Here is a 27,230-nt window from a genome sequence, read left to right on the forward strand (position 1 = left end):
TGTCACGTCCCGTGTGGAGCTTGTGAGCGTGCAGCTGAGAAGGCAGTGTCGCTGTCAAATCTGTCCCTGGGAAAAGTTAACCTGACTTCGCCAGATGGATTGCTTCGCATTTGCTCGGCATATCTATTTGGGGAACTTTCCCAACACTGGTACTGACTATATCGCAGTAACAAACCACAACTCTTAAACCTCAGCCCACTGACCCCTATTTCATAGTTGGGAACTACAAGCCTAGCTTATATTGTCCTCTCTTAAAGTACTAAAAAAAGTTACTTACAGCTCTGAAACAAAAATTAAGACGGTAGTCCTGCCTTTACAATCAACTCAACAAGCAAAAAGTACGGAGCTCCGGATTACAAAGTCTGCGTAATGTCCGACTGAGAGTTCACAGCCAGCGAGTGGGCGTGTTGATGACGTTTCTATCAGGCGGCTCGCGCAAAAGTAGAAGATAGCAAACTTCCGACGGTGAAGAAGAAGGGTGATTTACACGAAGACGACAACGAAAATGTCGCTAAGGGCCGACGCTGAAATCTTCAGACAGATTCAAGGAACGGCGAGAGTAGTTTGTGACAAAATGAGGAGCTGCTCCGGGACCACGGTGTAATCTGCTGAGTCATGTCCTGCCTCCTGCACGCACTACCCAGGCACCACCCCTCGCCTAAACCAAACCGAGGACATCCAGGAATTGAAAACGCGTCTGACACAGGGTACGTCCCAGGTCTTTAAATTGCATCTACGTTTACTTCACTTGCTTCCCTTCGCTTCCTCGTCTAATTCCGTCCCACCGAGGAAGCATGGAAAGGACACAAGGAAATCCTGTGAGGAGAGAGGAAACAAGGAAATGTGTGTTAAGAGGGATGAGACGTCCTTTCCTCTGAAGCGTCACATTAATTCGTCAGCTGTATGGGCGGAGTTATCAACGGCTTTCAGCTGCACGGCTTCAAGAAAGGCTACTCTCTGTATCCTCGCTCATAGCTCCTCAGAGATCCCTCCTCCATCCTTGCTCCTCCGGGCAGGAATTAGAGCTTTTCAAGCGAGGAGATAGCAAATAAGAGACTTGGGATCCACCCACAATCTCCTGTTGCGTGCTACAGCTGTGAAAGGCGAACTCCGGAGAATATAGAGACCTGAATTATCAGACATTGTCCGGAGGTCATATGTGATAACGGCTTCAGTGAAGAATATTTACTATCTATATTTGTCACAATGTGTTTCTATTCTTAACAATGAAACTGGGCTGAGTTCCAGATTTTCAACCAAGAATATTTAGAAATGGATGAAAGATTGTGAAAATATTTCACTCTTCAAGGTTTGTAAGGTAAGATGATTTTCTTTTCTTTTTTGTTTTTCTGAACTGACTGAGAAGAATCTTTGCTAAAGGCTGAAGGATTCTAAAAATCACAGTTCGTAAGGCAAGATGATAATTTTTCAATCATGGAGCAAATTACCTCCAAGTTTGGATAGACACCTGCTGCAACAACCCGTTCTCACTCCCAACTTGTAAAATCCTGACGCTTGGTCAGTGTCTCTCAGCGTTCAGATACCGACGTAAAAATCCCCCTTTAGCGTCTGTATGGAACGCTCCGGGCAGAGCAGCAGCTGGACCACGGCGATGTAAGATGACGTAGTGTTAAGAGAGACAACTAGAGAGTAGTATGAAAGACTGAAATGTTACATAAGGAGGTTGGTTGACCCAGGAGACCGGGGTTCGTGTCCCGTTCTTGTCCCGCGTGTAACTGAAACGTACATTTTGTAACCCCACCCACCATCTTTACGAAACATAACTGTCCCGTTCTTGTGTTGCATGTCAGTTAAACGTACGTCCCGGCCCAGAGCGTCAAAAAGTGACGTCAAGAGTCCCGACGCTAAAGGAGACTTTTATAGTGACTAGCAAACGTGATGGGAATGAGAATGTGTTGGCTGCAATACACTCACTCAACAGTCTCTACTCACCACCGCATATTTGCAACGTACCTTTTTCAAAATAATGCTTGAATTAAGGAATAACGTTTTTTTATTCTGTCTATCAATTTATTTGTTGTTATTCTCACCAGATTCTAATGTAACAGGACTGGACTTGAGTTCCAGATTTTGTTGGTATGAAAGTGGTATTAGTCGCCGGTAGCCAGCTGCGTACCACATGCTTGCAAAACTTTACTTTGCGTTTGAACGCAAAGAGCTAGATCAGAGGATCAATATTAACAGGGTTGCCAACTTTGGATACCTGGCTGGAGTTTTAATGCAATTGGCTAAATCACATGCACTTTATCACATACACAGTTTTTGACTTAATTCACCATCAGGGTTTATAAAAAGTATACAGCTTACACATTAGGCAGGAGCTTAGGTCTAAGATTTAAGGATATTGATTGAATACGCAGGGCAAGGCATCCTAACCGTACAACGTAAATCAGGGGGTACGGTACGTAACCATAATACGTTTGCTTGGTTTGACCAGTACTATACCAGAATGACTGAGATCATAATACGTTCGCCTGTCTCTGTTGCTGTCACAGGGTTTTGGCGTGAGAATTGTTTGGGCAGCGTGAGAGTGTGAGACTGAAGGTGAAAGTGAGAGTTGACAACTCTGATATTCATTTTATCTGTGTGTTCAGTAAGATGTGTTTAGCCTAGCATAGCACAGAGACTAGATGCAGCCGGGAGGAAAACTGCTCATATAACATAATGACACCAAAAATACACTGCCGGACAAATTATTTTACATTGCTATCTAAGAAGCTACTGACCAATGCATCCAAGCCTCATTTGACAGCATTCAAGCCTGAAAACCACGATGCAGACAGCACTTTTAAAATCCTGTTCAAACTGCTCTGAAAAAGGGTTTTACATATATATTTTCTACATGTTAAATACATAAAATACAACATGTACTGTAAATAAGACAGCTTTGAAGTTGTTTGAAGCTGTATTTATTCACTTTGACAGACCTGGCTCTAGGTCTTTGTGCTACGCTAATGCTTATGATCATATGATCATATAAGCCTAACCATATGATCTAATTACGGATGTAATGTTTTGGATACAAGATTAAAAATATCTTCCAAAATGATTTTCTCAACATATTGAAAGTAAAGGCTCACTTTCTATTTCTCAGTTCCGTGTGTGTGTGTGTGTGTGTGTGTGTGTGTGTGTGTGTGTGTGTGTACTGTTTAGTTACGGCCTGTAACTAAAACAAATTGCGCAGCTGAATATCAAAGTCAGCGGTATGGCAGCAGCATTTTGCTTTCCCTATAAGCTTCTGTATAATGCAGCATTTCAGCTGTTTGAAAATATTGTTTGTGGCGCTGACAAAGCAGCAGTCCTCCATCCGTGCCAGACACCTGTACTTTATCGTGGGACAGGCAGCTCAATACACAGTGACAAAATTCCTCTTTGTAGTGAAGTCGTCCTCAACCTTTCAATCCTTCAAGCCTCTGCTGTTTGTGAATGTTTTACTTCTTTAATTCTTTAAAAAAAAAAATTGCTGCAGAGAATGGACAGCGCACGTGCAACCCCAGCTGGATAAAGACGCATTAAAAAAGCAGCATGTTGAACAGAGAAAAGGAGAAGTTGTCCGCACATTAAATTGTTTAAGGTAACAAAACATTATGATGCAATGGGCTGCGTTCCAAACAGTCATAAGAATTACCTCCTGTGTCCTCTACTAACCACTTTTCCTTAACCCTGATGAAAATGTCATGAGGTCAAGGACAGATGGACAGACAGGACTCAGCGCTCAGAGAATCTGACTGCCCGTCCACCCGGTGATGTAATCATGCGACGGTGGATGTTATTGATGTGGGTCAGCCATGGTGAAACTACAATGTTATGGAGATGGACTACACTCTCTGGATACGTTGCCCAGTGGGTTCGGACCGTGTTGTTTTATGCAGGCTATAAACTTGGACAAATGCTGGAAAATATTAGTTAATTACTAAGTTCGGAATGGAAATGAAAAAAACGTCACAAAAGTGAAACAAAATGAGAAAGGTTTCTCACACTCACCCTCCTCTCCACTCTTTACTATGGTTACTTTACTATTATTATTATAACTACTATGATTGCATTATAGTTATTACAATGACATGCATCTCCCCCTTGTGCAGATCTACACAGGTCCATCCACAGACATGCAGTTTGAACACCTGCCATATATTAAGGCCCTGATGGCCCTATTTGGGAGGGAGAAGACCCACTGCTGGGTGCAACATATGGAGGTGCTCCTGGTGGTCTTCTGGCTGCCACATGGTCTGTCGTACACTGTTGTCTCCCGGGTGGTGGACATTGTGCATTTCATGTGTGACACAAACATGTTCCTCCCGGACAAAGTGGTCCACTTCCCCACATTGGCACAGTGGGCTGAAATGAACCACGGCTTCCGGACCCTGACCAACAGTCCAGCCTTCAGCCACTGGGTGGTAGCCAATGATGGATGTGCACGTCAAGGCTCCCCATGGGCCACTCGCACAAGACCAATAACGGGACACTCTTTTACTCTGTCCAGCTTCAGGCCATCTGTTAGCCTGGTTGACACCAGACCCTTCTTAGTTGTAACTGAGAGTGGGTCTGGGCAAGGTTCATCCGCAGCTCATTTCCAAAGGGGCGTCACCAACGGACGCCGCTCAAATGCCTCTGGGCGCAATTGGATAGACCTTTAACCAATCAGACCAACGATCTGAGTGACGTAGCTGCGAAAGCGGCATCAACGGGTTGATGCGCTTCGGTAGCAGTCATGTTGAATGTAAACAAAAAACTGCTCGCCGTTGCTGCGCTATCGTCATCGTGTAAAGCCCACCTCAATGGTTGTGATTGGTACCTCCATTTGGAAAAATTGGAAATGGGCTTGAATGGGCTCTTGGTCAGATGGACTTGCAGAGCAAATCTCAAATTCCCCGGAAGTTCGTCAGGGTTTTCCCAGGCTAGCCATCTGTAAAAGCACTGGCAAATATCAGGACATGTTCGTGCGATACCCTTTTGTTTCGGTCCATGTTCCGGTAATATGCACTTTATTACAGACAAATACTCAACACACTATGTGAGCTTCGCCCGCCTGCTATGGAGACCAGCACCTCAGCCTGCGGTGTCGCTCGATGCTGCTAGCCGTAAGGGGACATCCTCAGCGGTGAAACGTGGAACAAGGACAGGAGTATGAGCAAGCTAGGTGGAAAGCTAATGCTAGCTGGCCACCTGTCCCATCAATCCTCCCAGATAAGTATTAGCAAACGCTAACCTCTCAAATTAAAATATTTTGCAAATATCAACTTTTGTGGCATTGCCAATGTTTCAAGTATATAAATTAGTATTTATCAACGTGCAAGGTCATTGATAATCATGTGCTTGGGCGAGCAACAAAAGGCAGTTGGTAGCCTGGTAACCAGTGCTGCCGGTAGAGAAGTTAGTCTAGAGCCCAGAATGGAGTATTATATATAATATTAGAGCATGCTCTGTAGAGTCCTCCAACTAAAATGATTTTTCTTATGAATTATTATTCTGCTTGCTATATTCAATTATTTAAAACATTGTTACAAAACTACTATGTTAAAGCAAACTCACCACAGATTATCTTGTAGAGACGGGTCTTCATTAAGACAACCTTCCCACTTCTTCCTCTGAGGCTCATTATGGCCGTCATTTTATTTGTCATAGTTCTGCCATGGTAAAACTTATAAATTTATATTAGAATATTGCAATCAAGTTAATTATGAAAATGTAGCGAGAGCGAGTAAGTGGGTGTGTGGGGGGAGTGCATGAATATGTAGTAGTATATGACATTCCCAGTATATGACAGGGAACATAATAACTCTAAACTAATGCAAAAAAGGAACATAAAGTTACTTACGCAGCCATTAACTTCTTTACATGGTCTGCAGCATCAATCCCAACCTCTTCAGATGTTTACTCTGAAAAGGAGCAACAAGAAATTAAAAGTATAACCAGAAAAAGTGGTCAGTAGAGTCCAGACCTCCACAAAGCAGGCTCATGAGGAGGACGAGGAGTTTGTAGTGGTCACCAAGATGAACAAGCCAATTGTCATAATGAAACTTTGCCAGCACTTTACAAGATTAATTATTCAACCCTTTTGTGGTCTTCGTTTTTTTTATAGCACTTGTTGTCCTACATTAGCTACTACTAGCATAACACACACACCTCAGAAGTGCACCAAGTTACTTTCAGATTCAAATAGATGGTTGGGTTAGGTTTGGAGACTCACCGTTGAAGGAGACTTTCAGGTTGTGTTATTCCAAATCTCTGGAAAAGAGAAGGAAGAAGAATGTGAAATCTCAACCTTCATTTTAAAGTTTGTGGATGGAAAGTGTGTCAATGTGCCACGTTCGACCAACAGAGACATCCCTAACACCCTAGCACACACACACACACTCCCTAGCACACAACGGCGGTTCACGGTTAAACTAGTCAGCCCGTACACGTACATACATACGTACCTATATACACACACACACACACACACACGCCAGCAGTTGGTGGTTAAGCTAACAACGGCGGTTTGCAGTTTGAAACTAGTCTGCCCATACACACACACACACACACACACACACACACACACACACACACACACACACACACACACACACACACACAAACACACACACACAGAACGGCGGTTGGCGGTTAGCTAGAACACAACGGCGGTTCGCGGTTCAACTAGTCTGCCTATACACACAATTTTAATTAACACAATACATATTAATATATGGGCCAGAGTCAGGCACACTCAAAATTTATTTAGGAATTTTCTAGTTATAAAATGTGACTTCAAAATCTTTGCTTACCGTTTGAGCTGTTACCCCCAAATTCAGTCCGAACCGGTCCAGGTCAGAATCTGCTAGCCTGACGATGACGACAGACCCACTTCGCGCATGCGCAAGCGGGTGTTGTCTGGAACCGTCAGAGCCAATAGAATCCATTTCTAGTCACCGCCTTTGTGTGATTGACAACTGCCGTCCTCCAATCTTGTATTGAACAATGTTCCAAAATGATTAATCAGACTGGAGTTGCTCTCAAAGTACGGCGGGAGATGTAGAAAGCGCTTTTATCACGACTCAACAAAGGTTTAATTCAGAGTTGATCTTTCAACGTTGTATCATTATTCATGTATCAACACATTTTCAACAGTTAATTGAACAGCATTGTTTGGATGTTGGAACAACGTTATTTTTCTACTGATATATTTCAACAAAATGTTTAAAAGCCATGGTTGTAAAAATAATGTTGATTTGACGTACAACAAATTTTTTTTTTATATTTCTATGTTGAATCCATAGTGAGTTAACAACACCACTTCAACTATTTGGTGCTCAACGTTGTTTTGATGTTGAATTAATGTTTTTTTCACGCAAATTTACGGCTGTGTTTATACTCGGTGTTTACAGCCCACCAAGCGCTATTGCTAGTAGGCGTTAGCTGAACTTTATGGAGCCTATAATGTGTGTGCTCTCAATGTAGCCTGTTTCATATGTCGTTTTTATATATTTTAAAAGTGTAACACCACTTGAGTCAAGGTGAACGGTGTTGTGTTTATATGGTTGAAATGACAATAAAACACACTTGAGTTGAGTTGAATGCCTCACTGTCTGTCTATGTCTGTAAACGGTAGGCGTGGCTTGGGAGTGGACTCATAAAGCAGCGAAGCAAGTGCATTCTGGGATTTGGTGTCTTTCATCCACATTAAGGCATGGATACCCAACCCGAGTCCGACGGGACCCGACAGGCCGGGCCGGGTTTGGACAGATATTTAGAATTTGGTCGGGCTCGGTCACATCAGCGTGATAAGGCATTTGTTGTAAAATGGTGCTGCGGCTCCTTTAAGAGAGCACACTGTGTGTGGGTTTGTGTGTGTGTGTGTGTGTGTGTGTGTGTAAAGTGGGCAGAAGAGAGATAGAGAAAGAGGAAGCAGAGGTGTTGTAGCCTATGCAACCAGAGCAGAGTTGGTGGAATAAGTTTTGTACGCAGTGTGTGCGGTGTCCGAAATAAACCCCAGACTGAAAGCCAAGTTCATTCATTATCTCACCAGAAACGGGATTTTAACCCCGACGTTATTCATTTTATAACGTCGACCCTGGAGGTAACGAGTCTCCCCTGGTTTTCTGATCACAGTCGGAAACAAAGCAAGCAGGAAAGGTTAAGACATTGAACATTTTAACAGCTTAATGTGCGCTTGTTGCCCCCGTGTGCGCTGATGCGCTCATCTGTTGACATTTCCAAATGCCTTCCTACAGTTGCTTAATAAAAGCTGGCTTTCCACACACAAACATAGCCTACATGTGTCATTAGTATGAGAAAAAATGAGATTTTAACTGTGTCGGTCTCGGACACTAATTTCATAATGCCTGTCGGGCTCGGGCCAATTTCGGTCACGGCTCTGTCGGCCGCGGAAAACATAATTTCTGGCATTTCTCGGCCTAGAAGGCACCAATTTCTAAAAAGAAATTCACATTTCTACTACATAAGTGACCCAATTTAAAGATATATTCATCTTTCCAATGGTGAAATATCCCTTTAAATAGCTCACCTTACTGTATCGTGTCAACAGTCTTAAACTTAATTTAACTGAATTAACTTAACTTGTATATGCCGTTTTCTTATGTGGGGGCAAATGTTCCACCAAAACAAGTTCCTTCCTGAGACTATTTTTTTGGAGTTGGACTGAATTCACAACAATTGGTTGAATCTTCCTGAATTGTTGCGCTTGCGACATCACAAATACCTGGAGGGACTGTACCTTTAAAGAATTTTTGTGACATAAATATAAAAAAGAAAACTTCTGTCTACAGTTCATAAGAGGATTCAAATGCAAGAGACCAGGCAGGCAAGTTGACGGAAGAAAAGGAGAGCCTTAAGGCGTACTCACCCTTGGCCCAGTGGCCTCGAACCTTGCCCGAGCATGACCTGGAAATAACAGCAAGTTGATGTAGAAGGATTAAATGTTGTAATAGTTTACTGGGGGGCTGAACTGTAGAGTACACACACTTTCTTTTAAGAGAAAAAGGCAGCTCCCAGTGTACGTTTTATTTTTATATTATCTAAACTATCTAAACATGTTTTGTTCACAAAGCTGCCTCATGTGAATAAATGAGCACAGTCTATTCATGTCCAAACCAAGAGGAACCATGAGAAAATATTTTTGCGTAATTAATGCAAATGTAAATTTGTGAATTATTGACCCTTCAAAATCCACACACACACAAAGTATATATATATATATATATATATATATATATATATATATATGATGTGGTGTTATATATACTGTATTATGTTATAGTGTGTTGTTGGCGACCCTGTTTAATAGCCAGTTAGTGATAGGCTGCTTACTGTTTTTCCAATATAATGGATGTCCATACGTAGTAAAGTCTGCTTATGTGTAAAGCAAGGCTCTGTGCTCTTCAGTTCTTGTGACTTCAATGTAGAAAAAACAATATTTGCTTCCATGATTGGAAACCGTAGAGATGGTGACTTCCATTTCTATTGAGTTTGAAGTTGAGCTATCTTTCGAAAATCAGAATGTCCAGATTAACCTCTGTTATATTACCGCTACATGTCTTATGCTTCGAGGACCAGACCCATTGATGCATACTGGGATATTTTAAAATAATCTGCACTCAAGGTCCACTTACTATATTTTTCCAGCACTTTTAAACACATCTCACACTTTGTCAGCAGAAAGATAAAGACATTTTTGGTTGATGTCATTACAATCAAGTGTTACATTTGCTTACAAAGGAAATTCCAATTTCCCAATGCTATTACAAAACACATTGTGGTGTCTCTCAGCAGTTTCTCCACTGCAGGAAAAACAGACATGATGCAACACTGACACCGTGTGGAATTACACATATAATACATCAGATGGTTTAAAGTCAAATATAGTATCAGGGATTTGTGTGCAGCAAAAGCGTTTTCTTAAGTTTCCTCTGGTATTTTGGATGATTTTGTTTGGAATCTTGCGTGAAAGGTGCCGTATGCATAAAGTGTTGTTTGGGATTTTATTGATAATGAGTGAATACTATCTTTACATATCTTTACATATTTTTATAATAATATTAATGACATTTCCCATCTCTTCCAAATTTGTTGTGGAGCATTAATTTGTTTTTGTTTTGTTTTTTTTACTTTGGGACGCTTTTTTTGACATTTTTTAAGTTTTTTTTTCAATGTTTTAAGAAGTTTTCTAACTGAGCAGCATTGTACGATTTAATTGTATACAGGCCAAAGAAAAAATGTTCTGTATTTTAACTGTATAGCTACACACATCACTTCCGTTTTTTCTAATTACGGGGCAAAGTCCGGGTAATGAGCTGCCAGAACTTTTTCTTTTTTATATTTTACGGTTTTATTTCTTATATTGTAGGAAATAAAGTGTTTGAGGCTAAACCTTGTATACCCCCTGGTATAATGTGCGCTCAATGGTGTTTTTTGCCTCCAACGTCGCCTTCCAGGCAGCTAAACCAAACCTTAACCCTAAACATAACCAGTGCCGCGCTGCCTGGCTGAAAGATAGCTTTCCGGACCAAGTATAGGCAGGCTGTGGATACCCAACGGCGGAGTGGCCGTGGGCGAGTAATCACTATATTTTGATTTATGTAATGAAATATGGGGTGGGTCACCAGTCACCACAACAATAGAGGCTGCAGACTTTAGCATTTTTACCCTTTAGATGGGAACTTTTAAGATTTCCACTCTGGAGGGTGGTTTCACTTTTTTTTGCGTTTTTAAGCCCCAAAAAACGTTGTCGGCGTCTAAACGAAAGGCACATCTGATAAAAATCTATTTACGTTTTCACCCGCGAGCGTTCTCTTGTAAACACGGCCTCAGCCAACACTACGTTTCTGTTGACCCTTTCCTTGACGGGGTTACAGGTGCATAGCTTTGGCGACAGACATACAGGATATTAAACCTGTGTCAAGCCCTTAGAACCGTTCATTGTTTCTCCTCTGTCACTAACAGACAAGTTTGCAAACTCTAACCTGAAGTGCTAATTTTTTTTTATAAAAAATAAAATAAACGTTTTTATTATTAGAATTTTTTGTGGGGCTGAGGTGAAATTTAGGGGGGTCTTGAGCTCCCCTAAAAAGGGTCTAAAATCACCAATGTTTTGAGCACAAATGAGCGGTATCGGCATCCTCTTGGCACAGATAGGACTGAGAAACACAGAGAGCAGTCCCTGGCCGTGATAGGCTGAACTCGTTTAGCATGTAGCCTAATGTAACGGACGTTCGCACTCTAACTTGAAAGAAAAGTAGGCTTTGTATTTTCGTTTAACATAATATGCAAATTAAAGATTACTTTCCTATTACTTTCCTAAAATAATAGGCTAATATGTGTTGTTGTCTTTTTTTTCAGATGACATTATTACAGTCTTGTGTAAAGTACTCGAAAGCAATACTTGAGCAAAAGCACAAGTATCTTACCAGAACATGACTTTGGTAGAAGTTAAAGTCTCCTTTTAGAATATTACTTGAGTAAAAGTCTTAAATTATCTGATATTAACAGTACTTAAGTATCCATAGCAATTTTCTGATATTACATGTACTTAAGTATTAGAAGTAAAAGTAAAAAAAAAAAACTTTGATTATGAACTTTATGGCCAAAGGTGAGTAACGTTACCTTCATCACGACTGTCGTCAGGGTGGTCATCATCTGTTACCATGGCGGCAGAGCCTGCAGTAGGTGCTTCCATGACATTATCAGTCATTATGCTTCCTCCTCTTCTTCTTTAGTTTTTGTTTAGTTTTTTGCCGCTTGCCCACAAACAGCTGCATAACGTCCCCAACTGGACTGGAGCGTGCATTATCATGTCAATTTAGGAGCAATGATTCGCCAAACTTCCTTTTTATCAGTGTAATAAATTTCTTCTGATTTTATTTTGTAGTAACGAGTAACTAAGATGCTTAGGGGAAATGTAGCGGAATAAAAGTAGGCTTATACATTTTATTTTGGAAATTTAGTGGAGTAAAAGTAAACGTTTCCAGAAATATAAATAACAAAGTAAAGTACAGATACGTAAAAATTCTACTTAAGTACAGTAGTGAAGTATTTGTACTTTGTTACATTACAACACTGAATTATTACTTGTGTTTTTAGAAGAAATAAGTTACCATGTTTCTATGATGGCTGTTGATTACAGCAGTGTTAAATAAATATGTTGGTTGAACAAGGGCCACGGATGAGTCTCCTTACTTACTGCTACTTTTGTTGCAGACTTGCCCTGAATGCAGCCCCACGCCGACCGTGAAGGTGGCGTGGTGTCAGGTGCAATTTGCTGGCCAATTGGGGCCCCCAGCCAGGTGCGACCAGGAGCTGCGGTGACGTCACTGCCCGCGCGAAAACAACAAGCAAGTCGGAGATGATGGAGAGCAAGCAGAACCAGGTAAACTTGTCCACTTGACTTAGCTCGTCTTCGGCTTCGAAAACCGTGCGCTCAGTGACGTCGCGCGCCATTCGACTCGTTTTGGACTTGTTGGTAAACACACGCGCAGGGCTCGTGCTGTGGGGCTCGTGCTGTGTGTGTGTGTGTGTGTGTGTGTGTGTGTGTGTGTGTGTGTGTGTGTGTGTGTGTGTGTGTGTGCGCGCGCGCGCGCGTGTACGTACTCGTGCGGCCGGTCGGGGCCCAGCTGCCGCCCATTCCCTCATTAGCTCCTCTGTCCTCTCGTTCATATTGTTATACCTTTTTTAGAAACACTTTTTCAGAACAAAGAAAAAGACTCAACATAACATGATGTTGGGTCTTTTGGATAAATATTGTCACAAGATATAATCCGTGCAATCATTCCGTCGGGACAGAAGCCAGTTTCAGTGTGGATGCAGTCTGGGATTGATTGTGATTGGGGAAATTGAGTGGAATTGTTGGGTCTTTGTAAAGTATAGAGTGTGGTCTAGACCTAATGGCATCAGTTTGCTATATGTCACTCAGGGACAACTGTGTGATAAATGCAGGGGCCTGTTTCACAAAACCAAGATAAGGGATTAAGCCGGGATTTCCCAGTTATCCTGGATGAATTTAGCCTTGACTATGTGCAGAGGCACATAAATCACCATGGAGATTTATTATGTCCAGCTAGCCTGCTCCCGACCAGGCTAACAGCCAGGATTAATTATTTAATCCTGGCGCCTTTTCTGATCACCCAGCAGTGGTTTTACCCTATTGTTCTCAGCCTGGATTAAAATACAACAGGTGCATATTGCTGTTCATTTAAGTACTATTGTTATTATTTAAAGTTGTGACCTTTTATTTTTTTTATAATTATTCATGTTCATGTCATTGTTACTGTTATATTGCTGTATGACGACTGCTGTTTATATTGTTGTTAGAAGTTTGATTAATATATTATGGTTGTTGAGATAATTAGAAAAGGCTGATCAAATTTTAAATGTGTTTTAAATGAAGTCTGTTACTAAGGGCAATACATACAATGCTGTACATTTCTATAGTTGACCAATGCACCTTGAATTATTTTTGTTGATTGATTTTTTTATTCTTTAACAATAAGGATCATGTTTGTTCCACTTCCATGTGCATTGTATTTGGCATTCTTGGCACACAATTTGTGTTGTCCAGTGAACTGGGAGGATTGTACAATTTTTAAGAACATATCCTAATTGTAAAATCCTCCCAAATTATAGTCTTAGTTCACTGGACCAGTAACTATACAGTGTTGTAGGCTACTGTACATTCATGTAACAACAGGGAGAGGACACCCCAATGGTTTTTGACCTTATATTTTGCTGGGGGGATATAACTGATGAATATACTCTGTTCCATTCATGTTTACAGTGGGCATGGAATTTATCACTTAATTATCTTTATAGCTTCTAGATTTTAGAGTCCAATTTCTTGTGTCTTTATTTTCTCTGTCCATATATATGAGGGAGCAAGGCATATAATAAGTAGAGAAGGAAACTCGGCCTCTATAAAAAAAACGATTGAAAGATAGTCTAAAAATATACATTTATGAACTACTGCTCTTAACTGAAACCATTCAATGAGTCACTGTCATTTGCAAAAACGAACAGTTGTACACTTTGCATTAAAAGCGAGTAGTGGAAGTTAATATGACTTAGGAACTTTATATTTTAGCCCATGAGAGAGAGGGAGGAACAGAGTAAAAGAGATATTTACGCATCATATTCTAGCGTTGTAGAACATTGATCTTCGTGGTGAATTTCCTGAATTTCCTATCTTCTGCTTACGTTTAAGGCAAAAGAGTACAACTGTTAATTTGTGCAAATGATCAGTAGCCTAATCCTTGAATGGTATGATTATGACGGTTTCAATTAAGAGCAGTGGTCAGTTAATGTATATTTTTAGGCTACTTACGCATTCAGTCGGTCCGTGATCGTCTGCTTCGCTTTCTCTCGCTGTTTCATTACAGCGGCCGTGTTTCTTTTCTTTTTATACAAATAATGTGTTTCACTTCTTCATACTTAAAGAATCTGCTGCTCACTCTGTGTAAAGTATGTACAATGCGTATTCTCCATTTTGGCATCAGTAAATCTGTGATTGACCTCGTGGTCTTTTGAGGATGAGATGAGCGTAGCGATCGCAAAAGTTTTATCCGAATTAGAAAGTATTCCTTCGTTGAAAGAAGAGCAAAAAAAACGGCACTGGAGGCTTTTCTAGGAGGAACAGATGTTTTTGCATTTCTCCCGGTTTCGGCAAGAGTTTGATCTGATTGGTTGATTTGGCCCGTCTATCACCAACATAGGTGGTGATAGACAGATGGTTTATCCAATCAGCTAACCAGTATTTTCGCCCCTTCCCAAAAGTTCTCCAAAGGAAAGTTCCCGGATGGATATGCCGAGCAAATGCGAAGCAATCCATCTGGCGGAGTCAGGTTAATATCTTGCAGCCATACTCAATATAATATGACCAAAAACCTGGGGCACGTCTTCTTTAATAATTGGGGGTGGGGACTATGCAGGGCAGTAAACATGATCAGTCTGCGTACAGTAAAGCCAATGAGTCCGAGTTTCCTTATTTGACAGGAATCTATATGCATTTACCTGTTATTTCTGACAATTTGATAAACAAACATGTATAGTATAGCCTGACAAGCCAGACCCACATCAAGATGTTGGGTCTGGGAACTCGCCATTGGCAGAGCTCAATCCAAGGGGCGGGATAAACGGTTGTCTTTCACATTTCCTCTGCACGTATTAGGATAGCGCTACAACCAGGCAGAGCAACGAAGAAGGAAGAGAAGCTAGTTGATAGATTAAACTTTTTCCGTATCCGGTCGGCAAAACTCCGAACACATCTTCCTTTTTTAAGAACAACTTCAGTGCCGTTCTTTGTTCTTTTCTCAAAGAAAAGCTTAACTCCAAGTCTTCCAGAAGGCCGCTGTTCCCAGCAGCCATAAGCCCGCCCACCGACTGTATACACGATGTGATTGGCCTGACAAGAGTTTGGTTTTTCCAGCTCACAAGCCAACGGAGAGTGCCTAGACCCCCCCTTGGCTCCAAAATAATTTTGCTGCCGCCAGGGTGCGTCTAGATTTCTAGGCTATGTATAGTATGCTTGAGTTAATAAAACCCCAGTTAACAAAACTGGTTAAAAAAAATAATCATATTTAAATAAATCGCTGAGAAAGTCTGACTCTGGAGGTAAAACGAGATTAGCTCTCATATTCAAGTTCATGTTCTGCTTGTTTCACGGTTGTATGTTAAATTGCTCTTAAACACATTTAGAGAGGATTACAATTAATTGTATTCTCAATACTTTTCCTTTGGGGCTGGCTGAAACCTCTTTGGGTGGAGGGGGGGTGGGGGCAAAAAGCAGTTGTTAGCCATAATCTACTGTACTTGATTTAAAATAAATGGGCTGAGGCACAAAGACAGGTTGATGAGGAGCTGTTCCCACTCCGTTCCCCCCGTCAGGTGCTGAACGCGGAGCGGGTGCAGGCGCTGGAAACCTGGCTGAGAACGACCGGCACCAAGCTGACTCAAGTCAACGGCCAGAGGAAGTATGGAGGACCGCCGGAGGGTGAGAGAGGTTGCTCGGCTCAGCCGTTCTGCCTTTACACCAGACCGCAATCAAACTAGTCTCGCATTGCCAGACCTTCCTCCGCAGCGCTGCGAAGGAAGGTCTGGCTAGTCCACACACCCCTCCTGGATGCTTGTTTACGAATCCTACTATGGCCACGCTCTATGAAGCAGCTCGATTGGTTTGGGGTTAGGCATTGACCTCGAGTGGTTAAGGTTAGGATAGCCGATTGGTCAGGGGATAGGACCTGAACAAATGGGGTTACGTTTAGAGATGGTCCGATACCATTTTTTGCTTCCCGATACCGATTCCGATACCTGAACTTGCGTATCGGCCGATACCGAGTACCGATCCGATACCAGTGTGTCATATATTTCATTATGTTTTAACAGCTGTATACTACTAGACCTGTATGGATGTGGTATTATTTCTATCTTTGTTGTCGGTCTGGCTCAGGTTAAACTCTTTGTGAAACATGAACAAACACAAACAATGAATGTCGTCTTTTATTCTCCAGTTTGACAGTCCGTTATAACGGAAAAAGAACATAAAAAAACTACTTTAACGTAGATTTACTTTAGGGCTTTACCAGAGTTTAAGGCAGTATCGGAGCCGATACTAGTATCGGACCATCTCTAGTTACGTAATTCATTAAAATGAATTCATGTATCATTCAGGTGAATAATTTTAATATGCACATTTAAGGAGGTTACTTCCTCAACAAAAGAAGCAAGAGTGGGAAGAGTAAATGATGCCTAGGCTACATGTGTGCTGACTCAGATATAATTAGAAACATCTATCCAAAGGAGAATAAATAGTTGAAAGCAATACAGAATGCCTGAGAGCCTTACTGCAAAATATTCCATTATGTTTTTATATTTGGATTGTAATCTCTGTTTCCCTTTAGATAAAGATATTTCCAGCATAAATTGATTCAGAAAAAGAAAAAAAAGTGCATAAAAATTCATCAGAATACAGGAAATGAAGTATTTAATGTTCAAAATTGTCAGACCCCCCCCCATCATAAGTCACCATGCACACAAATCTGGAAACAAAACACTGGCCTTTGGGTTGCCAGACCAGTTACGATTATACTTACATGGAAGCTAGAATCTAAAATGAACATACATTGCTACTCTATCGCTGACGCGGAAAACTCAATCTCGCCTAGGGCAACCAAAGGGCTAGAACCGGCCCTGCATAGTAGGATACGTAAATACGCTTCCTGGATGGGAGAAAAACATGCTCCGGTTTATTGGCATTTCTTTAAACCAATCACAGTCGTCTTGGGCGGCTCTAAGCGCCGGACGGAGCCATGGTGCCTCTGCAAAATAGTCTTGTGAAGGAACTTGTTTTGGTGGAACGTGAACGTTCAAAAGTTGTTTTAGTCGTGCAACAGAAAACTCAGATTGGACAGATGCATCGATATAATCAATACAGCATAGTAGGGCGATATTTTCTCTGGCAACACTGTATCGATACACAGACGCCAAGTATCAATCTGTTATTATATACTGTAGGCGTTTGTCTGCTTGACAATCCCATTTTTCAGCAAGAAAATTGAAGTGAGATGAACAAACAGAGAAATGTATCTTAAACTCCAATAAATCCAGGTGTTTTCATTATTTCTGCTATGCATTTTGTGAAAAAGCAACTTTAAAATGGTATTTCTTTGGAGTCTGGAACTGATTAACTGCAGACAAAAGTAGCCCGTGGTTGTAAATTGTTAAGATTTTCCATTTGATCTCCCGTCTCCTCGGGGTTGTTCCGTCAGTGTGGGACGGGCCGGCCCCAGGAGCCCGCTGCGAGGTCTTCGTCAGCCAGATCCCGCGGGACACCTACGAGGATGTGCTGATCCCCCTGTTCAGCTCGGTGGGGCCCCTCTGGGAGTTCCGCCTCATGATGAACTTCAGCGGCCAGAACCGCGGCTTCGCCTACGGCAAATACGGCTCGCCGGCCGTCGCCACCGAAGCCATCAATCTGCTGCACGGGTACGTGGTGGAGCCCGGCTTCCGTCTCAGCGTCCGCCGCAGCACCGAGAAGAGACACCTCTGTATGGGAAACCTGCCGGCCGCCACCCGGCAAGAGGAACTGCTGCAGGTACCGCGGCCTGGCTCAGACACCATGTTTCTAAGCTTTTAACGGAGAGATACACCTCCAGTAAAAAAAAACAAAACACAAAAAAAGTCTGAATAGGCGACAAAAATGACCAAAAAAGCGACATTCAGTATACAGTCAAAGATATTTCTCTTTTTTTTGATGTATGCATGTCAATAAACTGTACATGTCTGCATAGGCGCCGATTTATGTTTACCTCCGTGGGTCCTCGAGGGCGCAGAAAAAAAAAAAACTAGTCAAAAAATGTTTGCATTTTAGAACCTTAGGGAATGGACAGCGGCCGACACGAACGCACTAGGGCTGCGAAAGTAAGAAATTCTTTGTCGACTAACGTTCACTCAATTGTATCGACTAATCGATTAGTTGATTTAATCGACAGATCTGTAAATCTGAGTTTCTCCGCTAAGAGTCATGCAAAAGCACCACTTTAATTCTTGTGTTTACCAGAGATGTGCTCGTACGTTTTGTGGAAATAAGTCATTCAGCATGAAAAAAAGCATAAAACCTGACTAATCGACTAAAGAAATCTAAGTTGACTAAGACCAAAACGATCGATTAGTCAACTAATCGACTAAGAGGGAGCAGCCCTAGAACGCACACGCCTATTAATTTGATAATAAAGCCGTAAAGTAGGCTATCTTTCAACTCAGGACAGCGCCACTTCTCACAAACAGATGGGATTGATTGGAGATGACAAGTTTAACTGACACCTAACCGCGATCAATGCCACCTGTCTGGTAGCCTCTGCACTGGCGGTGGATGTCGATGCATCATTAGGTTTAGCTTTTTTTAATAACAAATCTGTCCATTTTAGTCGCACTCTGATTACCTAATGCACATGCACGCATTGTATAGTGGGGGGGATGGAGGAGGGAGGGGGTCACTAAAGAAATATCTTTCATCCGAGAGACGCTGTGATTGGTGGATAGCATATGGAGCAGGGGACTGACCGTTAAAAATATTACGATATTTTTAACCAAATACCTCGATACCGAAACAATATCGTAGGGTTGACTACTGGTGCTTTCACAAAATATTTACACAATGAGAGTTTTGATAACTAATCATCAGTAATGTGGATATAATGACTGAGTGGGTAAAGGCAAATAAAAGAACAGCTAGAACAGCCTGGGAAAAGTTGAGAAAACGACATCACTTTACTGTAATGCAGCCTTTTAAAAGCAGGAAAAGACCCCGCTTGTGTCATTTCACGATATTACGACATCCAAAATCTAAGACGATATCTAGTCTGATATCACGATATCGATATAATATCGATAGATTGCCCTGCTCTAACGGACAGCGACATAACCAATCGCATTACGACAGATGCTCCACTTAGCACCAACTGCGATGCTTCATTTCGAAGGATTGCAGCCTACTGGCAGTCTGGCACACGTGGGTGCTCCGGAGCTCGAGCCCCCACGGTATCGGCGCCTACGCGTGTCTGGCCCTCGATGTGATTCTCTTCTTCAGCGTGGCCCTTTTTTTAGTGAAAATGCATTTGTGACTAAAGTCATTTTTTGGGGTTTTGTAACCACTGTTTTTCTCCCAGGTGCTGCGTGTTCTGGCGGAGGGGGTGGAGAGGCTGTCCCTGAAGGCAGGGCCTGGCATAGAGGGCGTGTCTGCCATAGTCGTCTTCTCGTCCCACCACGCTGCCTCCATGGCCAAGAAGGGGCTGGTGGAAGGTATGTGAGGGACGGACTGATACACGGGACCGGTGTGTGTCTGTAAACATGTTGTCAACCTTTGATATACTGTAATTGGGGCTAGAGCTGGGAAATATATTGATATTATATCAATATCGTGATTTGAGACTAGATATCGTCTTAGATTTTGGATATCGTAATATCGTGATATGACATAAGTGGGGTCTTTTCCTGCTTTTAAAGGCAGTAAAGTGATGTCGTTTTCTGAACTCACCAGACTGTTGTAACTGTTCTATTATTTGCCTTTACCCACTTAGTCATTATATCCACATTACTGATGATTATTTATCAAAAATCTCATTGTGTAAATATTTTGTGAAAGCACCAATAGTCAACCCTACGATATCGTTGCGGTATTGCTATCGAGGTATTTGGTCAAAAATATAGTGATATTGGATTTTCTCCATATTGCCCCAGCCCTAATTGGGGCTTAGTTAATCGCTTTCAAATCGAAATTGAGATTTGAAAGAATGTGATTAGCTAATCGTGAAGACCGCGATTAATGGAATGTGAAATATTTTATATACTGTAGTTTGGTGTAGAATTTGACTTAAGATTTTTTTTATTCTTCATTTCATTCATATTTACTCTTTGTTCATGAGATACACGCTGAAATAATGTTACACATCTTCAGTGGATCTTTCATGTATTTATTACTTTATTTATTTAACGTGATCGTAGAAGAAGCAATATGTAGCTAAAAAGATTCCCAAATCGTATCATAATCACATCATCTGGCTGGAAAATGGCAGTCCGATTTTATTTTATATTTTTTTCCCCCAAAATCATTCAGCCCTAGATATAATGCAGAATTAAATTTGTTTTTAAACCAAGAGATTCATTACAGTGATATATGCGTAAATCTGTGGACTTGTGACGACCCGCACCTGGCAGTTCTTCCGCCGCGACTTTTCCAACCTCTGATTGGTCGGTTGTATCTTCTTTTTGTCTCCAGCGTTCAAGAAGAAGTTTGCGATCATCGTCTCAGTCAAGTGGCAGTCGGCCGCGAAGCCGAGCGCGGACGAGCAACACAAACTCCCCAAGAGCCTCGCGCCGTCCCCCGTGAAGCCGCCGCGCCACATCCTGCCCTCTCAGCCCTCGGGCCCGCCTCCTCGCCTGGCCCGCCCTCAGTCCACCCCGCTGGGTTTCTGCAGAGCCGTGGGTGGACCCACGGCCCCCCCCGCTCCCAGCTCCACCTTCCAGGGGCCCCCGGCGTCTCCGGTGCCCGCCCTGTCCCCTGCGATGCTCCTGAGTACGCTGTGCGAGGCGAATGGCGTCGGCCAGCCGTTCTATGAGATTTACTACAGCCACGCCGGGCCGGATGGATTCCTCTACTTTACCTACGAGGTGTGCGTCCCCGGGACGAGCGCACCCTTCAGGGGGCTGGTCCCGATCTTGCCGGGACCCACGGCCCCCAGCATGTGGGAGGAGGCCCAGCGGGCCGCAGCCCAGCAGGTTCTGCACAGGATGTACAGTAATGAGTTGGCCCCCTGACACGCTCAGCAGATCCACCCACATGTATAAATATATACAGCACAGTTATGTTATATCCTTAAAAAAAAAAGACGTTTAATCTTCTATGTAGTTAAATGATTTCTGCATGCTTTTATGAGAGTAGTTTGAAGTTTGTCTTGTTTTTATGAGCGTAGTTTGTCTGGTTTAATCTTCTGTGGCTTGTTTTCTGCATGTTTTTTCATTTGTTTTTTATTGTGTTGGATTGGTTCCTCATTTTAATTAAATGAGTTTTGAAAAGAAAGTGGGATGGTGGTGTTGATTTGTATAAAAGTATAGAATGAAAGACTAACGTGCCCCCCCCCCCTCAGATTGTAAATGAGTTGTTAGATTTCATTATTACTTTCTAGTGATCATCACGCCTGCTTTTATTGGTGAATATGTGTAGTAATACAGGTGGTGTGGCATAAAAAAGTGGGATTTCCCATCCTGATCATTATTAGTTTCCCATAGTGCAACAGGCCCACTGTACACAAAAGTTTAGTGTCATACCCAATAATTTGGACTGTGGCCATTAAAGGAAATCCGGTCAAGGATGTCCCTCCCTGCAAGCATACATTCTAAATGATTGTCCCAAAATCATTCATCTACCCTGTTACCAAAGGTTTTAACACATCCATCTCTGTGGACTGATCTCATGAAGTGGTGTATGTATGCCACGCCAATTTGTACGCCATTGTTGGCGTGTTACCAAGACGCATACTCTCTTTTTAGCGTGTTGACGACATTTGGCCTCCCGTTGACTTGCATTACCTTGCGATTGCGTGTGAATTTACGCCGTAGCGAGTAGTATGAAATGGCAAAAATCCACGGAGGGAAGTTGGTCGGGGTGGAGGATGGGTAAAAACACAGGACTTCCACCCAGGGGAGCGGGGGTCGAGTCCCGCGTGTAATGTTTCCACGTTTGTTCTTTTAACCCGCCACGTGGCTTTAGAAAGTGGCGTGCATGTTTACACTGACGTTGCAGACTGCCGTCCGCTGTATACAGCGTGGACGTACACGCGGATAGCTCAAAATGCGTACAGATAACACGGCACCTGGTTTTAGGAAAGTGGCATGTATGTTTACACAAAGTCATGATATCACGTTCACCTCTGAAATCAAATAAACTGCAGCAGTCCACATGGCGTCATGCTAAGTGAGAAACCTCCTTGGCTGGGTTTCATCACCCAGGTTTTCCACTGGGTGCTGTGCTGCGTTCAGGTTCTGTTGGCAGCGTCTCAGTAGCGCAGCATTTTGCTGCCCAACTTGCAGATTATATTGTTTTTAAAAAGCACTTTACGGAACAATCCTGTGTTTATTAAGCTAGTATCTATTGACTGGATAGTCTCACTGTTTGCTGTCTGAACGCCCTGCGGCTCACGTGAAAATAGACCTGGGGGGGGTAACCTTTAGCAGAGCGGAAAGCCGCTTCACGCACGCTTCTGGGACGCGGCGCAGCACGGCTGGTGGAATATCAAGCATCGACTCCAATGGACGCGATAGCTCGCGGGGGGCCGAGGCGCCTCCGGAAACGCAGCGCAGATGCACCCGCTTGAAAAAAAAAAAAAAAAAGGGCCGACAGCCTTTTCACTGTTAACTACGCATGCACACACACCCTTCTATCAGTCAACACAGCAGCTGTTTATAGTATTGAGCAGAATGATGAATGCTTTTATTTCATACACTGGACGGTACAGCCATGTTTGATGAACGTAGAAAGGAGTTGAAGCTAGAAGTTGCACTGCAGTAAATCATGAGGTGGGATCAGGTAGGACAGTGGCCGGCCTTGGTCCTGGACAGATACCGGGTTTCTGAAGACCGATGTAGCTCATTAATGTGATGAAGACCAAACTGATCTGAAGAAACCGACTTCTTGGGCTCGAATAGTTAACATCAATGATTTTTTTTTTTTCTTCCTCAGAGCACAATCAAAACAACGTTAACACACAATCCAAAACACATCACGTTCCGTGTCGGCTGCAACTTTTAAAGTCTAGGTGGTGTTCTCCAGTCACGCCTCCAGTTAGCGTCATTGCTTTTGGCGTGCTGTGTTGCAGCGTGCGACGTGACTTGTCATTGGGCAGAGCGTCTGTGTTTTGAAGTGATGGGGTCGGCAGCGGTTGGCTAGGCCTCCGAGGTCCTCTTCCTGATCTCAGCTATCAGATCTGCTCTGGAAATATCAACCTGAGGAGAGGAAACAGGACGGGGACGTTAGTCCTGCAACCAGCTTCTAACCACCGTCAACACCGGTTCATTCAGGCAGAAAGAGTGTGTGCACATCTGTATCAAGGCTGGATGGGAGGGTGATAGTGATGAATAATCCTCTATCATGCTATATTCACTTTGTTTAGTGCAGGTCATTCTATATTGGGATATGGACATATAACAGCACATTTGGAAGCTGTCTGTATGTGTGCGTGTAATGTATGTCTGTATATCTCTGTGTGGGTGTGTGTGTGTATATGTGTGTACCTGTTTTACTATATTTGTGGGGTCCAAAAACCAGACAATACAGTATACTTGTGGGGTCTGTACAGCCTTGTGGGGACCAAAATGCTGGACCCCACAAGGTTAAAGGGCTGTTTGAGGGTTAAGACTTGGTTTTAGGATTAGGGTTAGAATTAGGTTATGGTGAGGGTAAGGGTTAGGCATTTAGTTGTGATGGTTAAGGTTAGGGTAAGGGGCTAGGGAATGCATTATGTCAATGATGGGTCCCCACAAAGATAGTAAAACAAACCTGTGTGTGTGTGTGTGTGTGTGTGTCTCACCTCCTCTCTGGTGGCCACGATGCGGAGTTTGACCACTTCATCTTTCAGCTCCTGTTCTCCCAGGATGGCCACCAGCGGGATCCCCGACTCCTCGCAGTGCTGCAGCTGACTCAGCAGTTTGGGGTTCTTCTTATACATCACCTCTGCCTGGAAACACACACACGCACAGCATTCAGTCCAAAATAAAGACAAAACCCATCCAAACCAAATTCTGTGTGAAGTTTATAAAAAAAAAAGAAAAAAAGAATAGAAATATGGCAGTCACAAAAGATCCCGTATCTCCCTTAAAGTGTGATTTCTGCTTGTGCGTTAACTCGACGCCGTGGCTACATACGTAGGTACGTGGCGATAGCGACCCTACGCCGTAGCACGGCGTCACCTCTCAAAAAATTTTAACTACACGTCGCAGCAACGCGTGTCGCTCAGCTGTTGCTGGAGGCAGCAAAAAAAAACAAAAAAACACCGCTGGCTAAACTATTTAGAAATGGCGGGTTTGTTCAGGACACCCCCGTCTGCCGCTAGCAATGATTAGTGACGATTCTCTCCGACCAATCAGTAGTCTGCAGGTTTTCACGTCACCTTTTGGTATCGCCTCAGCTCGCTTGGAACCTCGACGGAGGTGGTACTAAGAAAAAGTAAGGTACCATGTAATGGAAAAACACCACATGACTCTAGAGTCACTACTCACTCTGAACATAATCACGTCTCTCTCACACACACACACACACACACACACACACACACACACACCTTAATGCCAGCGTCCCAGAGCTCCGTGATGAGTCGGAGTTTCTCCTCCAGCAGGTTCTTCTGAGCCGACGCCACCATCACCTGAACCTCCGTGGTCCGGACCTTCTCTGCGGACGCCTGAACAACACACAAACACACACACACAGTTACAGTCTGCACACACTTAACAACACACACAGTTACAGTCTACACACACACACACACACACCTCAGCCTTGTGCTCCATGATGGAGAAGATCCTCTCGATGCCGATGCTGACCCCGACACACGGCACCTTCCTGCCTTTGGGATCAAACATGCCCACCAGGCCGTCGTAGCGCCCGCCGCCCGCCACGCTGCCCACGCTGACGCTCTCCTCTGCCGGCGCTCCGTTCTGGGCCTCGGCGGGCGCCGGGGCCACCCCGGCCTGAGTCAGCACCGCCTCGTAAATGACTCCTGTGTAGTAGTCCAGGCCGCGGGCCAGACTCAGATCAAACACCACCTGCAAAGGGGGGGGGGGGGAGGGGAGCAGGGACAAGGTGTGAACAAACAAAGAGAAAGAAAGAATAAAAGTGCAGAATAACTAACGTTCTGCTGATTGAAGTAAAAACGGCAGTACCTTGTCCGTGACCTGGAAGAGCTGCAGGTAGCTGAAGAGCAGCTTGATGTCCGACAGGCCGGAGCACGCCTGCTTGCTCCGAGACATCCGCTGGTCCTGCAGGAGACGCTCGGCCAGGTCCATGCCACCTGCAACGCCAACAGCGGTTTCACAAAGCAGCGCACACGGAGCCACGGGAGCCGACACAGGCGGCGGCGGCGGCGGCGGAGAGCCCTGCGCGGGACCGTTTTTATTGATCCCGCCCCATGCTCGCTCACCGTGGGGTTTCTGACCATTACCGCCCGCCTCCCGCAGCGTGGCGCGTTGGGTCCCGCCCGCACGGCGAACATTAGCTCGACCCCTGATTATGGGTCTTCTCCCCTCCCCCTGCACCAATGCACAATATGAGGAAAATATCGAATTGCCGTTATTTGGAATGATTTTGCGATTGCAGCCTCGGCCACAGGTTCGAGTCCAACCTGCATGTCATTCTGCCTCGCTCGCACCCCCTTTTTTTTTCTTCAAAAACGAAATTGTCTTAACATGAATCCAACATATTATGAGCAAACATAAATCAACCTATTTGTGAAACGTCTCACCCTGCAAACTGACGTACTCTCCGATCCGGTCGGCAGCCTCCTCCGATAAGCCCTTCTCATTCACCATCTCCTTCTTCACGTCCTCCCAGGGCATCTGGGGGGGGTGTGGGGGGGTTGGGGGACACAAGGACACGACTCAAAGATAGATACTAGGGATGTAACGTATACTCAACTCATGATTCACGATTCGATTTTCTGATGATTTCTTTTAACAGAATTCAGGGACTGAAAAACATTCCTTTATTTATATAAACTGTCCAAAACAGCAGATGTGTCCTCTTATCAAAAGTGCGAAAGAAACAGTTTTTTTATCTTTAATTACAAAAAAAAATATGAAAGTTTAGGCCATATGATTTAATTTAAATTATTATTATTATAGTTGTTATCAACGGCCCAGTTTGACAGGCAGGCCGGGTTGCCAGATATACCTGTAAAAACGTAAACCCAGCGCGCTACAGCTGTAACGGTAGTACAGCCATGAAAGCAGCAAGCAAACAAACAAACAGGATCAACGGAGATAGATTCTACATGACATAAAAAAAAAAGAACAGCATGTTTCTAACAGTTGCGTGACCAGAGACGTAACAACCCCCTGGTAAATATTGGAGATTTATTTGAAAGATGGAGACAGCTTAGAGCCCAAAAGGACGCAGAGTTGGCTTATTTTCTCCTGAACCGGTAAGCATTAGCTCCACGCTAATTTATCACAGCTACTAGGGACGGGCATTTTTTGTCATTTCAACATTTGTGTACTCACATTGAATTATATAGCTAGAGTACCCGAGTTGGTTACTCGCAAAAACAATTGAGACATAGCCAGTAAAATGATCCCAACTTGTCCTGGCTAACGCCGCCATGCTAACCCTGCTAACTGCTAACGTTACCCGGAGGACCAAGCAAGCAGCCCATGGCTGTTTACAGGGCTGGAGCCGACAACGGTGAGTTATTTTTAAGAGGGGGGCTGTAAATCGGAAAGAGGGGACTATGAGTTTGCAGTGTGTTTAGCGATTGTTGCCGTAATTCTATGCCAATGAAGTGTGTTCCGTCGGCATGGTAGTGGTATTTTTAGCGTTTCGTATTGTAATTCTAAGCCGAGGGAGTGTGCCTGACTGGCGTGTGGAGAGAACAGTGAGGTTGTTGTGTTTTTAGCGGTTCATACTGTAATTTTAAGCCTAAAAAGTGTGTCTGTCAGTTGGTTACAGAGCTCCGCGTGAG

The 27,230-nt window shown here is 43.4% G+C and overlaps 2 protein-coding genes across 3 annotated transcripts in view; one reads left to right on the forward strand and one right to left on the reverse strand.

The window, feature by feature from the left end:
* Positions 1 to 12,206: 12,206 nt before the first annotated feature.
* Positions 12,207 to 21,583, forward strand: dnd1 (DND microRNA-mediated repression inhibitor 1). Its single transcript, XM_028589523.1, has 5 exons — positions 12,207 to 12,388; positions 15,895 to 16,000; positions 17,775 to 18,100; positions 19,674 to 19,806; positions 20,783 to 21,583. Exons 1-5 carry the CDS (start codon positions 12,365 to 12,367, stop codon positions 21,319 to 21,321), a joined length of 1,128 nt encoding a protein of 375 aa, XP_028445324.1. The 5' UTR covers positions 12,207 to 12,364; the 3' UTR covers positions 21,322 to 21,583.
* Positions 21,584 to 22,966: 1,383 nt separating this feature from the next.
* hars (histidyl-tRNA synthetase) overlaps positions 22,967 to 27,230 on the reverse strand; it is a 13,495-nt gene continuing 9,231 nt past the window's right edge. For both annotated transcript variants that reach the window (XM_028589854.1, XM_028589853.1), the window contains 6 exons: positions 26,016 to 26,109; positions 25,438 to 25,565; positions 25,048 to 25,320; positions 24,840 to 24,956; positions 24,090 to 24,236; positions 22,967 to 23,505 (listed from right to left, as the gene is read on the reverse strand). In XM_028589854.1, the coding sequence (XP_028445655.1) occupies positions 23,446 to 23,505; positions 24,090 to 24,236; positions 24,840 to 24,956; positions 25,048 to 25,320; positions 25,438 to 25,565; positions 26,016 to 26,109 (819 nt within the window). In that variant the 3' untranslated portion in view covers positions 22,967 to 23,445. The remainder of the gene's footprint in view (positions 23,506 to 24,089; positions 24,237 to 24,839; positions 24,957 to 25,047; positions 25,321 to 25,437; positions 25,566 to 26,015; positions 26,110 to 27,230) is intronic.

The sequence above is a fragment of the Perca flavescens genome, chromosome 10 (genome assembly GCF_004354835.1).
Source record: "Perca flavescens isolate YP-PL-M2 chromosome 10, PFLA_1.0, whole genome shotgun sequence".
NCBI lineage: Eukaryota > Metazoa > Chordata > Actinopteri > Perciformes > Percidae > Perca > Perca flavescens.

Coding starts and splice junctions, on each gene's coding strand:
- dnd1 (XM_028589523.1), top strand. CDS start 12,365: ATGATGGAGAGCAAGCAGAACCAG. Junction 16,001..17,774: donor GTATGGAGGACCGCCGGAGG/GTGAGAGAGGTT, acceptor TTGTTCCGTCAG/TGTGGGACGGGCCGGCCCCA. Junction 18,101..19,673: donor GGCAAGAGGAACTGCTGCAG/GTACCGCGGCCT, acceptor TTTTTCTCCCAG/GTGCTGCGTGTTCTGGCGGA.